The sequence below is a fragment of the Miniopterus schreibersii genome, assembly GCF_964146895.1.
Source record: "Miniopterus schreibersii genome assembly, chromosome: 2".
NCBI classification, from domain to species: Eukaryota; Metazoa; Chordata; class Mammalia; order Chiroptera; family Miniopteridae; genus Miniopterus; species Miniopterus schreibersii.
The window spans coordinates 114284639-114300033 of NC_138102.1; the positions used below are offsets into that span (position 1 = coordinate 114284639).

General features: G+C 33.5%; 1 protein-coding gene and 1 pseudogene across 3 annotated transcripts in view; both read left to right on the forward strand.

The window, feature by feature from the left end:
* The window catches only part of CEP290 (centrosomal protein 290), an 85221-nt gene that overhangs the window by 8793 nt on the left and 61033 nt on the right, over window positions 1-15395 (forward strand). For both annotated transcript variants that reach the window (XM_081127579.1, XM_081127578.1), the window contains exons 8-17: window positions 186-338; window positions 748-930; window positions 1563-1652; window positions 4584-4706; window positions 5645-5768; window positions 10810-10982; window positions 11931-12093; window positions 13880-13980; window positions 14053-14140; window positions 15239-15351. In XM_081127579.1, coding sequence (XP_080983705.1) covers window positions 186-338; window positions 748-930; window positions 1563-1652; window positions 4584-4706; window positions 5645-5768; window positions 10810-10982; window positions 11931-12093; window positions 13880-13980; window positions 14053-14140; window positions 15239-15351 — 1311 coding nt within the window. The remainder of the gene's footprint in view (window positions 1-185; window positions 339-747; window positions 931-1562; window positions 1653-4583; window positions 4707-5644; window positions 5769-10809; window positions 10983-11930; window positions 12094-13879; window positions 13981-14052; window positions 14141-15238; window positions 15352-15395) is intronic.
* LOC308552324 (farnesyl pyrophosphate synthase pseudogene) lies at window positions 9223-10274 on the forward strand (annotated as a pseudogene). Its single transcript has one exon. The product of its transcript is annotated as a farnesyl pyrophosphate synthase pseudogene (transcript).

The following is a 15395-nucleotide window of genomic DNA, read 5'->3' on the forward strand; positions in this document are numbered from 1 at the left end:
ATTTCTAATTACCCTTTCCTGTCCTTTTCTGGAGAACAAACGTCTAAAGAAAAAGGTGAGGCTTTAGGGGTAGTGAAATCTTGGAATTTTAAAGATATGTTTTGAGATCACTATTTAGAGAATAAAATTTTGTTTTTCTGGATAGTTTCTTACTAAGTAGAATATCGTGTTTGGTCTACCTTCAGAATGAACAGCTTCGTCAAGATGTTATTGACTATCAGAAACAAATAGATTCGCAAAAAGAAACACTTTTATCAAGAAGAGGAGAAGACAGTGACTATCGATCACAATTGTCTAAAAAAAACTTTGAACTTGTTCAATATCTGGATGAAATTCAGGTAAAATGGGTAGAAGTCAGTTCAAAGCAATGATTCTTATAAAACTTTAATTTCATTATAGTATATACCTACTATTTAGCCTTACATTTAAATTTTCTAGTATAAATCTGTATAAATCTGTGTATTTGTAAAACATGAAATAAATTGCATCTTTGCAGTCGCAAATCTTGCAAATTCATTCTTTTTATATGCCTATATTGGTCATTGTTTAAGAAGAACTAAGATCCTTAGGTTAAGTTTTCTTGATATTAATTTGATTTAATTGGTCAACAACAGTTGATACTTAAGATCTATAAAGAATTTTCTTTTCTCTAACAGATACTTAATGATGCTATTCAATTTTAATTTAGCATACTTAAATTTCAATTTCTTCAACTGTTTTTAATCATAGTGTCTTTAACTTTCTTAGACTTTAACAGAAGCTAATGAGAAAATTGAAGTTCAGAATCAAGAAATGAGAAAAAATCTGGAAGAGTCTGTACAGGAAATGGAGAAGATGACTGATGAATATAATAGAATGAAAGCCATTGTGCATCAGACAGATAATATAATGGACCAATTAAAAAAAGAAAATGAGCATTATCGGCTTCAAGTAAGAACTTCTGTTGGACTAATTTTCGCAGATCTCATAATGCCTCATTACTAATTATTTGAAACTGGATAGTACTTTAACTTTTTAGGATGGATTTTTGTCTTATGCTATAGTATTTTATACTGTAATATGTTGCCTAGCTGTTATATTTGTCCACATCTGTTTCTCCAGTTTTCTTACACATACCTCATAATTCTTGCCATGTAGGGTGTAAAGGTGATACTTGAATAAATGTGTATACAGTAGTCCTTTAAAGCTAATAATTATGGGAATTTTCTACAAAGACTCTTAGCAGCCCTGTGGGCCATAAAGTTTAGTTTTATACCATAAATATACTATAAATATCAAAGAAACATATATTGTTCACACTTACATGGGGTTAAACTTATTTAAAATATATAATGCTTAAAAATATAATTTCTTACTAATGAAAAATAATTATACAAATATAAAGGTATAGAAACCATTAAATGTCACCTCTAACTTCAGAACTGCTCCAGTAATGAGTATGCTTTTGTAATGTATATGTATATGCATATTGTGTGTAATGTATTTATAAATATTTATATATAATAAATGTGTTTATATTGTGATAATTTGCAATAATTTTAGAAATAATTATTGCCTTTTAGGTGCAGGAGCTTACAGATCTTCTTAAAGCAAAAAATGAAGAAGATGATCCAGTCATGGCAGCTGTCAATGCAAAAGTAGAAGAATGGAAGGTGCCTTTTTCAGTTAATATAATGGCTTTTTCATTTGCAGTTTAGATTTCAATTTTTTAGTCTTAGTTTTCTTTAAAGGCCTTATAATAGTCAATGACATTTTTATTAGGCATTTTATAAAGTGTATTAAATGTCTTAGCTAGAAAAACTGTTAAGAACTGTCCTGCAGAGTTCTCTAGCTAACTTGTTATTGAATGAGCTCTTTCACATCAGTGCGTTAATCTTGAATCTAAACTTTCTGGTAGAAATCTAAGCCCAAAATATAATGTATTTGTCATCTAAAATAGATAATTTTAAATAATTTAATTATTTTTGCATAAATCATAATTACCTTGTATACATTAGTTATATAGTTCCAGGTTAAATTTTAGTGTAGAGTCAGTTTTCCTGACTCTCCTTCCATGTCAGATTAATCAAGCTTTTGGCGTTCAGTGGGAATGGGAGTAAAGAAAGGGATCTTTCAGAATTACCTGAGATGTCTTTTCAGAAGTCTCTTTTTCCTCACCACTCTCCAAGCACAGCTGTATCCCCAGCCTTACCATATCAGAAGCTAGGATTGTAATGATTGCATATTATGAAAAAAGTCTGAAATGATTCTGAATAAATAATTCTAATTATAAAAGATATCACTTCTATAGTCAATGTTTCTAACAGGGTTCGAATAATTATATCTTATTGGCTATTTGGAATTGGTTATCATCTGGGAAGCTCAGATAATCTATATTTTAATCAAAGGCAGTAGCACTGGAAATGAGATCTACAGAATCAATTAGAGGTCAGTAAACTTTCTGTAAAAGGCCAGGGAGTAAATATTTTAGACCATTTGGTGTCTGGTATAATTACTCAACTCTGCTATTATAGCATGAAAGCAATTGTAGACAATACGTAAATGAATGAGCAAGGTTCTTTACCAATAACTCTTTATAAAAACAGGTTAGCAAGGCAGATTTAACCTGTGAGCCATAGTTTACCAACCCCTGGGGGGAAAAAGTTGTTTTTAACCATATTTAATTTTTGGAGGAGAAATGGTAGCATATGTATTCTTTTGTACTTTATTTTTGCTTAGTATCCTTTAAAAAATTGTTTTTATTGATTTTAGAGAGAGGAAGGGAGAGGGAGGGAAACATGAATGTGAGAGAGAAACATCAGTCAGCTGCTTCCTCATGCCTCCTATTGGGGATCGAGCCTGCAACCCAAGCATGTGCACTGATCCAGAATGGAACCCGTGACCTTTTAGTGCAAGGGACAACGCTCAACCAACTGAGCCACACCAGCCAGGGCTTTGCTTAGTATCTTAAAAAGCATTATTTTATTTCAGTGCTTATCATCTTGCATTGTTCTTTTTAATAGCTGAGTAATTTTTCTTTGTAGCTATGTTTTTTATTTAATTGATTCCCTATTGTGTGATTTTTAAGAGGTTTCCAATTTTTGCTGCTGGAAACTGTTCTAATGAATATATTTGTATATTTATATTTTGAAAATGTGTATCCATAGAGTAAATTGCTACAAGTATAATTGTGATACATTTTGCAAATATATTATTTCAATTTCTCATTTGTATTTTGGCTTTATGGTATTTTTTTGCTATGAAGTATTCTTTTTGTATATTATGTAGTTAAATTTATTGTATTTTTATGGCTTTTGGCCTTTGTGTCATAATTAGGAAGGATTCTGAGTATAAAATTATTTTCTCATATTTTCTTGTAGTATTTTCTACTTTCATTTTTTACATTTAGATCTTCAAAGCATATATAACTAATTTTTGTATAAAGAGTGAGATATGGATGCACGAGAGCTAGTCTGTTGTCCAAACATCATTTAATGAATATTTTATCATTCTCATACTGAAATACAGTTTCATTTTTATTACATACAAAACTTGTTGCATTTAAATTTATTTTAGGACTCTTTTTTAACCATGTATACTTGTTTTAATTACTGTTTAAATATTTGAAAAAAGCGGTTCTCATTTTTCTGTTTTTAGACTCTTCCTTATAAATGTGTTTCTTAATACAAATTTCAGAAATAGTTTTTTAAAATGTTTTAGTTATTTTATTGAGTTATGTATTTAGTTTATAAATTAATTTATAGATTGCTATTGGTCCTACTAGCAAAGAACACAAAATACCTTTTTTTTTTTAAATTGAGGTATAATTGACATAACATTACATTAGTTTAAATTGAAGTATAATTGACATAACATTACATTAGTTTAAATTGAGGTATAATTGACATAACATTACATTAGTTTCAGGTGTACAATGTAGTGATTTGACATTTGTATACATAGCAAAATCATCATCACTGCAATAAGTTCAGTTAGCATCCATCACCATACATAGTTGCAATTTTTTATTTTTTGTGATGAGAACTTTCAAGATCTACTCCCCTAGCTATTTTCTAATATGCAATACAGTGTTAAACAACGGTGAGATGCCGGGAAGTAGGTGGTAACTCCTTAACCCTGTGCGTGTTGTGAGGCTCAGGGCCTCTCCCTTCCTTGTCTAGGGAGGGCTAGCCTCCCTCATAAACCGCAGACGCCTTTCATTCATTCAGGATGCTTTGTCCTTCTCAATGGCACATTAGCCTTTTCTTCATGAAGATTAATTATACAACATTTTTTGTAATTATGTGGAGGTGTTTATAACCTTGTTTTAGGAATGGGTTTTGAAAATGTGAGATTATTTAGATTCAATTTCTAAAAGCAAAAACTACAATGTGTATTTTGGAATCATTTCTTATTTGAACTTCAGGTTGTACACACAAAAGGAAAAATGATTATTCAACAGTTGCTGATACTTTCTCATGTTAAAGAATTTTATTTCCTGTATTTTTTTGAAATCCCCTGATGGTATCTGTTATTTATCATAAATAAGGAATGGTTTATTAATTTTTCTCGCGTGTAACCGATTCTATTTTGTTTATTTCTAGTTAATTTTGTCTTCTAAAGATGATGAAATTATTGAATATCAGCAAATGTTACATAAACTGAGGGAGAAACTGAAAAATGCCCAGCTTGATGCTGATAAAAGTAATGTTATGGCTCTACAACAGGTAAAACCTCAAAATTTGGTTTATCAACCAGCTTTATTAAAGTTGGCAATGAAACCTTGCACTGTGTCTTACTATATAACCTGTGCCTAATCTAGTGGCTTGCACTATTGGATATATAATAAATTCTCTTGAAATTTCTTACACCATCCAGTCCCACAAAAAATTAGAGTTAAGTTTCGAATTGGGAATAGAATTATTTTATGTATTTTTCTACGTTGATGTGGATAATATACTCATTGTTTTGATTGGGAATTATTTAATATGAAACTATTAAAAACTTAGAAATTTAAAAATATCTTAATACTCTGTTATTAAAGTTTATTCTATTGTACTTTAGTGCTGAAATGTCCTGTACAATGTGAAATAAGCTAAGAGTGTAGTTATAATTTGACTGTACTACATAAGGATTTTATTTTTAGTACAAATATGTTCATACAGAAAGAAGTTACTCTTCAATTATCAGTGCTCTATACTCATAGTTCAAAAGAAAGAAGGAAATTTTGGAAATATTTGGTAAATAAGAACAATTTGAAGAGACAGTAATTTTGAATGATGTATGGATAAAAGCTAAGTTGAGTAAATGAGAATGCAAAGAGCTAAACGCAAACAGCAAAATGGTAAAAAGATAGAATTGGATGGATGATTGAGAAAAGTAACATAAAAGAAGCCCTAAGAAGCCACAAATATTCGAGAGTTCTAGAATTCCTATTTGCCGGAGTGTTAGCCATTAAATCATCTTTAAGTATTAGAGTGACGGCAGTGTACTTAATGTTGTATAGTGCAGTTGAGATACATAAAATAGTAAAAGGCATAGTTTTGACCCACAAAAAATATATTTTACAGTCTTATTAAAAAAACAAGACCTACCTTTTTTCTTACTTCTAAAATGTATGCTAATATTCATAAAAAGATAATATGTAATCAGAAATATTTTATAGGGTATACAAGAACGGGATAGTCATATTAAAATGCTCACTGAGCAAGTACAACAATATACAAAAGAAATGGAAAAAAATACTTTTATTATTGAAGATTTGAAAAATGAACTCCAAAGAAACAAAGGTAATTTAATATTTTATAAATATAGTTAGTTTATATATTGTTACATTTTAAAATATTTTTTAAAAAATCATTTCACAATAGACATATTATTGATTTTTCTCTATTTGAATTTTATTAAGTTTTCAAAAATTATATGGGATATTAACTACATATCTTACTAGTTAAATTTGTAAATGATGGAAATATTTTCTGTAATTTTTCTCTGATGAAAATTACATTAACTTTTATTACTAGGTTGGCTGTATGAAAGAAATGAAAAATGGTGATGTAATTGATTGTATTTATTTAATCCCCTTCTTTGTAATTAACAAAGAATGGAAGACAGTAAAATTTTGATCGTTGTGGCAGCATTGCGCATAATTTTCAGCAGTAAGTTAATTTGTCAACATTTGAATTAACCTTACCCAACTTAATGTCTTATCATATTCTTTTGACCCTGGGTGATACGGCCTTGCCTAACACATCAAATACTCTGAAGATAAGCCCTTATAACATCAGTGGTCTTATACTTCCACAGCACTAGATACTATAGTTACATGAAAGCACATTAATGCAAACTATTCAGAATAAATTTATGACATATTTATTGTAATTGCTGAAGATAAAAAATAATTAGGCACAGAGGAGCAATGAGTGAGTCTATGTATGTTTATGTAACTGTCAGTGATATAATGGTGGTTGTGGTTGGTGGTGTGGTTGAGAATATCTGAACAAAGACTTAAAGGAAGTGAAGGAGTGAGCCATGCACGTGTTCCTAAGCAGTGGTAATATGTGCAAAGGCACTGAGGCATGTATGTTTCAGGAACCATGTATGTTTCAGGAACAAGCCTTTGGGGCTGGAGCAGAATGAGCAAGTGGGGCATGATGAAATCAGAAAGGTAACCAGGAGCCATATCATATGGGGCCTTAAAGTTTGTTGTAAGGATTTTGGCTTTTATTTTAAGTGAGAAGGAACACCAAAGAAAGTTTCTGAAGATAGGAGTGATATAATTTGACTTAGACTGTGTCTTCCATAGAGTATAGGAGGGGTAAGGACAGAAGCAGGAAGACCTGTTATAAGACTATTGCAATAATATTAATAATAATCTTTGGAGAGGTGATAGTAGCTTAAAGCAGTGGAGCTATTACATGTAGTCAGTCTGGATATATTTTGAAGGTGATAGAAATAAAATTTGCTGACAGATGAGATGTAGGATGTAAGAGGAAGAGTTATCAGGATGTTTAATTTGAACACTGGGAAGGGCTGTGGAAAGGGCAGGTTTAGTGATGACCAGGTACTTAGTTAAACAACACATATTAAATTTAATATGCTTATTAGACATTTGAAAGTTTTAAGTAAGCCCTTGTATAGAAAAGTCTGAGAGAGCAATCTTGGCTAAAGATGTAAATTTGGGAACCATATGCATAAAGATGCTAGTTGAAATCATGAGGCTAGCTGAGATCAAGGAAGAAATATTGGTTAAGAAGAAAAATCTAACGATTGAGCCCTGGAATACTTTTACTTTAGAGGCTGGGGAGATGAAAAGGAACAACTAAAGGAAAATGAAAAGGAATGGTCAGAAAGGTGGGAGGAAAACCAGGAGCATGCAGAGTTCTGAAAACCACATAAACAATGTCATCAAGGAAGAGATACAGTTGTGTTCAGGGTTATATTTATTGCTGCTGCTAAGTCAATACGACCACTGAAAATTGATCATTGGATTTAGCAGTGGTCATTTTTGATTCAAGGGTAAATCATTCAATATAAAATAGAACAGATATAGACTCTTTAGGAGTGGTTTCTATGAAGGAAATGAGAAAAACAGAGTAGTTGCTTGAGGGGAAAGAGGAATGATAAAAGTGTTTTTCTCTGTAAAATGGAAGAAATAATCATGCTTTTAGGTTAATTGGAAAGATCCATTAAAGAAGAAGCAATGAAATAGGGGAGGGAGAGAAGAACCTTCTGGAGCAGTATCCTTCAGAAGGCAATGGGGTGGTAATGTAGTGCTTCAGTCAAGTAGTTGGCCTTAGGAGCACAGAGATTTCATTTGTAATAACAGGACGGAAGGTGGAGTGTATAGATACAGATAGATGCAGGTGGCTGGGTAGGTGTCCTGATGGTGAGAACTTGTAGGACTTCTACTTACTACTTCTGTTCTCTCAGTAATCAGGAAGCAAGGTTCTTGGCTGAAAGTAAGGATAGAGGAATATGTATTTGAAGTTTGAGATGAGAATAGAAAAGAGAAAGTATAGAATGGTCCCCTGGAAGAATGAACAGGCTAGGGAAATGTAGTTTGATTGTTGAGCAGCATCTAGGCCCACTTGATATATTCATTTCTATATGTGTGTGTATAATGTATGTATTAGAATGATACTTTGACAGTAGTTTAAACTGCTTTAAAAGGATGACTGATGTTATGGGTGTTACATATTCCAGCCACCAGGAGGAAGTGGGCAGTTGATCTCTGCTATTAAATAAGGAAGAGGTCTTATCTAATGACACTTCAGTCAGTCATAGCACAAGACCCCTAAAGCCACAGATCTGTGTACTGGAGTATACTCTACCTCTTGAATTTAACTTGTAAATATGACAGCTAGTGGTGTTTGCCCCTTCATTAGTTAGGATTAGGTTTAGCTGTCAGAAACAGATTTGAAAAATGGTGCAAATCAAAACAGAAATTTATTTCTCATTTGTGCGATGGAATTAGGAAATGCCTGAATCTAGACCATTGTACAGGGGTGTTGCCTTCATCTGCCTCATACAAAATGGAGCTTTAGCTTCACATCCACATTCCAAAGAGCAAGATAAAGGAAGAAGGGACAAGAAGCAAAGAGCACATATTTAAGCATAGGTAGGTAAATATTGTGGAGAGCCGTGTGAAAGAAGGGAGAATAGATATTGAGGACAACTTAGCCTCTGTCACATTCCCTAGCTAGGCTGTTTGCTCCAGAAAGCAGGACTCATTTCTTATACAGATGTGATCTCCTACACTAGTCCAATTCCAATACATACGTGTATGTCCAGTAAATCAGTAGATGTTTATTATGGATGAAAATAAGAATGATTTGTTTCAATAAATTTTACAATGGTAGGAATACTATATTTTGTTCGAACAACAGTTTGGTAAGATAAAGTAGGGATTTTTTTTAAGCTATTAATTAGGTTTAAGTTTAGCCGCAGGTGACAGAAAATCAAATGTAACTGGTTTAAACAGGATAGGAATACATTTTTTCATGATATAAACAAAATTGAGGCAACTAGTTGAGGGTTAGTGTGATAGCTGCACAAATATCAGATGTCAGGATCTTGTTACTCTGCCTGTTTCAACATGCAGTTTCCATCTCATGTCCTAAGAAGACCATTTGTATTCCAGCCTCAATATTTATATTTCACCTACCAGGAGGAAGGAAAAAAAAAAAGAAAGATTCACTTCTTTCCTTTAAAAACATTTCTTGACTGGCATCCAGGAACAGAATGAATGGAGACCAGAAATTGGATATATATGACAAAAAAAAAAGTGGAGTTTCATCCAGCACTTCTCCCAAATTGTCAGGGTGCTGACTGAGGATGACATGGGACATTCAGGTACAGGAGATGCTGTTGCCTGGCTCAAGGAGGTCCTGGAAACAATGCTGTTGGAGGCAAGTGTCAGCGGTGCATGACAGTGCTCATAACATTCCAGGATCTGGTGGAACCAAGAAAGCAGGATGCTGATAGTCTCCAGTGGGCCATAACTGTGGGCTGGTGCATGGAACTGCTCCAAGCTTTCTTCCTGATGTCAGACAACATTATGGATTCATCCCTCACCTGGCAGAGGGGCAGATCTGCTGGTATCAGAAGCTAGGCATAGGTTTTGATGCCATCAGTGAAGTTATGCTTCTGGAAGCATGTATCTACCAACTGCTGAAGCTCTACTGCCGGGAGCAGCTTATTACCTGAACCTGATCGAACTCTTCCTGCAGAGTTCCTATCTGATGGAGATTGAACAGACCGCGGGACCTCACCACAGCCCCGCAGGCAATGTGGGTCTTGGCAGATTTACTGGAAAGAGGTACAAATCTGTTGTCAAGTATAAGGTAGCTTTCTACTCTTTCTGCCTTCGTGTAGTTGCTGCTAGGTATATGGCGGGCATTAAGAGGAGACGGAATATGCCAATGCCAAGAAGATCCTGCTGGAGATGGGAGAGCTCTTTCAGATTCAGGATGATTACCTTGACCTCTTTGGGGACTCCAGTGTGACAGGCAAGATTGGCATAGACATCCAGGACAACAAATACAGCTGGCTGATTGTTGGTTCATTGTCTGCAATGGGCCTCTCTGGAACAGCGTCAGATCCTGCAGGAAAATTATGGGCAGCAAGAGGCTGAGAAGGTGGCCTGGGTGAAGGCACTTTACGAGGAGCTGAATCTGCAGGCTGTGTTCATGCAGAATGAAGAAGACAGTTACAGCCACCTTGTGGGCCTCATGGAGCAGTACTCTTCGCCCAGGCCCCCAGCCATCTTCCTGGGGCTAGCACACAAGATCTAAAAGTGACCTAGAGACTGTGAGGGCAGAGAGGGGAGGCTCTCAGTAAATTACAGTACATCCTCAAAAAAAACAAACCCACCACATTTCTTGAAATGTGCACATGGCTTTTCTGTCTATATCCCATTAGTCACATGACTTGCACGTAGCTGCTGGAGTGTAAGTAGAAATTTAGTGTTTATTTCAAGTGGTCATATGTTCAGCTAAAAGTCCATAGTTCTATTACAGTGGACAAAAGAGAGGTTGAATATTAGAAAAATATGCTAGCAGTCTTTGCACAATGATCATTCTCTGTAAAGCAATGTTTTGCAGTCTTTTATAATCCCTACCCCTTCAGCTGAGATTTTATTAAACTTTACTTTTTGAGGTTGTTTTATTAATAAAACCAAAATATAACTTTATTTACAAATATAAAATTATAATATTAAAAGGACTTTTGAGTGATATACCATTTTCCTGCACCCCATATTGGAATCAGTGATTTAAAGCAATGAGTAGTCAATTCAGCTCATTTATGATTGTCGCTTTTACCTTGTAGGCACTTCAACACTTTCTCAGCAGACTCACTTCATGAAAATGCACTCTAAGGTTCAGCTTTTAGAAGAAAAGACTAAGGAGGCCGAGAGGACTGCTGAGCTGGCTGAGGCCGACGCTCAGGAAAAGGATAAGGAACTGGTCGAGACTCTGAAGCGATTAAAAGACTATGAATCGGTACTTATCTTTATCTCTTCATTCAGGGAGTTTAGATTTTTCCTTGCCACCCACAGTTAGACTGCTCTTTGCTGTTTACTGCTTAGATTTAAAAGCATTCCAGAAGTATTGTATGATAAAGGTTATCCTAATCCTTTTATACTAAACTATTCAGACTTTTGGGTAGTATTTACTTTTTGGCAGGAGAATTGTTTTCAAACCCTTTGCCCAGATAATCAGCTTTGGTGAGGCAGCAGAATTAGGTTCTTTGTAATCCGTGTCATTGAGCCACCATGTAGATGTGACACTTGGTTAGCTTGATAAAAGTTATAACACAGACTGTTTTATTGCCTACTGTGGCAACAGAGCCTGACTTTATACTTTTTATATTTTAAAATCTGATTACCACTAAGTCAGGCAACTAATGACTTACATATTCTAATGATATCGCCGATTGATCCTTAACTTTTATTTTCTATATTTTGTGAAGTGTTTTATATGTATTACTCTGAATCACTTTGCTATTAGGGTGCTTTGCTGGGAAGTTTCAAGTCTTCCATTTTCCTTCATCATTACTGGACTTGTTTTTTTTTGTTTTTTTTTAAATATCTTTATTGATTTTAGAGAGAGGAAGGGAGAGGGAGAGAGAAAGATAGAAACACCAATGACGAGAGTCATTGATTGGCTGTCTCCTGCCTGCCCCCAACCAGGAATCTAGCCCCCAACCCGAGCATGTGCCCTGTGTGGGAACTGAACTGGGATCTCCTGAATCTTAGGTCGAAGCTCAACCACTGAGCCACGCCCAGCTGGGTGGAACTTGTTTTTTTAAAAGCACAATAAAAAACACAGTTTAGTGATGTAAACCTTAGGTATATGTTTACAGATTTAATAAGAAAATAAATTCAGGACTTTGATAATTTAGTCAAATAAATCATGTTATATTTAAATTAGATTGGGTATTTTTTTTAGGGAGTATATGGTTTAGAAGACGCTGTTATTGAAATAAAGACTTGTAAAAACCAAATTAAAATAAGAGATCGAGAGATTGAAGGATTGACAAAAGAAATCAATAAACTTGAGATGAAGATCAATGATATCCTTGATGAAAATGAGGCACTTAGAGAGCGTGTGGGTGAGTCATCTTTTAAGATACGTATTTTGCGCAATCCTAATTGTCAAGTCATTTTCAGCTTTTCCTTTTGATTGTTTATTATTGTTTTTAAATTGTTGAATGCTTTATTTTTCAAATAAATTCTTTTGTAAAAATGTTTAAAACAAATAAAAGTGCGATTGGGAATTTGATGGGGTTGGGATGGTGGGTGGGCAGCCTGTAGCACTGCTCTGTGCAGGCCAGGATCTCCTCAGTAATAAATGCTGGTTTAAAAAATGAAAGTCTACTAAGTTAATACCACATATTAGAAATTAACCCTTTAATTTTTTTCAACAAAAGTAAGTTTCAACAAAATCCATGTCAGTTTGTAAAATACTCTTGTTTCATAAGAATTTTTAAGGACATTTAGAAATACTATTTAAACCTTTTTAAGACTTTTAAGCACTAATTTTTATAATTTAGACTGCTTAAGATTTTCTTCAGTTGAATATTTTGAGGTTACTATTGTTTCTAAGAAATAATTAGTAAATATAGCTTGAGAGTCTATATATGTTGATTTTAATAGTTTATTAGTGAATATTACTAGTTTTAATGTTATGACAGTCCAATCTAAATTGCTACTTTAAAATGAAAGTAAAGGTCTAAATAATGATTTTATTTTACTTGGTAATTATCAGTTAATGCTTTCTTAGAATTAATATAATCATCTATAAAAACTGTTCTCTAGAGGAAGGAAAAATGAGTATTTTATACAGATTATTTTTTTGTAAAAATGTGTCTAACTAAGACCCAGAGTCATGCTAGGACCTCAAGTTAAACTTCTGATAGATAACTTGACATCAAATCATAGCCAACTTTAGTCTAGAAATTCCTAAAGGTGACTGAGCCATTCAGATAGCTATCAAAAACACCAGATTTTCTGTACCCATAAAGGCTATAAAATTTGGTTATAATTACTTGAGACGATCTTGATATCTGGTTTTCAGAGCAGAGCTGCTTAAGTAATAGGAAGTTAGGAGACATATACACTGAAAGCACCAGACTAGTCATGATAATATTCTTTCTCCTTTTTTTTAGTTTAAAGTGAAAGGGAGTTTATTTTATTTTTTATTTTTATTTTTTTAAAATATATCTTTATTGATTTCAGAGAGAGGAAAGGAGAGGGAGAGAGAGATAGAAACATCAATGATGAGAGAGTCGTTGATCGGCTGCAGCCCGCAACCCGGGCATGTGCCCTGACCGGGAATTGAACCCTGATCGCCTGGATCATAGGTCGATGCTTAACCGCTGAGCCATGCCCGGCCAGGCGAAAGGGAGTTTATTAATGAAGCACTGAGACAGAGAGTGGCTACTCCACAGGCAGAGCAACTGATATTCTTGATATTAAATAATTAGTACTATGTGCCAGGCACTGCACTAAGCGCCTTATTTGGGTTGATTTTATTATATCCCTGACAACAAACCAAAAAATATATATACATACACAGTTTCATCCCTGTGACTTAGTGAATAGCTAAGAGTGGGAATTGAACCCAAGTTCGTTTTATTCAATCCAAGTCTGCTTGTGAGAAGACGGACCCTAAACAGATTTTGTCAGGATTTCCATTAATAATTGTGATAAAATTTAAACTTGGAGGGTTACAGTTCAAACATCAGGAAAATTCTTGTACAAAATGCACCCTATTCCTTAGTGATGCTGACTTAATAAATTATAACCAGTTGCTTGATGATAACTAGTTTCCATATGAAGTTTTTGTAGTGCATTTGAATGTTGATAAGGTTTTAATCATATTGCTTTCTATTTTAGGTCTTGAGCCGAAGACAATGATTGACTTAACTGAATTTAGAAATAGCAAAAGTTTGAAACAGCAACAGTATAGAGCTGAAAACCAGATTCTTTTGAAAGAGGCAAGTGCAGTAATCAATTGGTTATTTTTCTGGTTGAACTAAAGGAAAATACTAATCATTTATACTTTGTAGATTGAAAGTTTAGAGGAAGAACGGCTTGATCTGAAAAAAAAAATTCGCCAAATGGCTCAAGAAAAAGGAAAAAGAACTGCAACTTCAGGTATACTCAGTTATTCCAAACCGTTAAAAGAATCATTGGAAAAATAAATTGTCTGGATCTGAAATTCTATGTATGTTAGAAATATTATTGCTGTATTACTGTGGTTCTGCTATAAGTTTAATAAATGAAAATAATGGCCCACTGAAAATTATTTAAATGAGCATTACTGGGTTCAGTCCTAAGTCTGAAACCGGTAAAAACAAACAAACAAACAGTAAAACAAGTAAATAAAAAACAAACCATGGACTTTGAAAAATTTACAGTAAAGCCTCTATTAATTTGTAGACAACATCAATAAATTGTGATTAGTAATGATAAACCTTAGTAATTTTATGTTAATATGTGTTACTGATAATACGTTATCTTTTCTTAAGAGAGTTATGCATTGAAAACTTTCTTAATACATTATTCTTTACTACATAATGTCTTGTCGAATAAAAAATTAACATTTTTTTGTTTATCTTACGTGAGAAAAAGATAAAGAGAACAGTTGGTTAGGTGTCATAGCTATTGAAGATCATAGAGAAGAGATTTGTTTTTAACTTGGTCTAAGTCCATAAGTCCCTATGAATAATAGATTATTTTGTTTGTTTGTTTTGGGATTTTTTAGCATTTTGGTTTCTATAATACATCAAAAAATTTCTAAAAGGGCAAGACTTTGTAATTTATTAGTATATGAACCAGTTTTCTCATTATTCATGATTCTTGTCTACTTTATATGTGTCTTTTAACTGTTTTAGTACTTATTAATACTTCATATATAGAACGGATAAGGAATGATAGAGAAGATAAAGTTTATATTAGTTTCTCTATTAATATCTTATTAAAAGTGAGTCAAATCAGAGGTTATATAGGCTACATGTAGATGAAGGATTTTGGAAATAATCTACCTTTTTTTGAATTAAAACTTGATTCTAGTTTTTTAAAATTTTATCTATCTTTATTGTTGAAAGCTTTACAGATGTCCCCTCCTTGATACCCTCCACCCCCCTCCCACCCTCTCCCCAGGCCTTCCTTCACCTCTAGTTTTTAAGAATGAAAGAATTGAAATAATAGGAGAGATTTTTTTGTCTAATTTGTTATATCTTTTATATGTAGGATTAACAGTTGAGGACCTGAACCTAACAGAAAGCTTCTCTCAAGAAAGTAGAATGGGAGAAAGAAAATTTGATTTCATGAGCCTTGACAATATGAACGTAGCACATTCGAAGGTAAACAGTATTTGCTATGGGAAAGAAAATAAAGAAAAATGTCA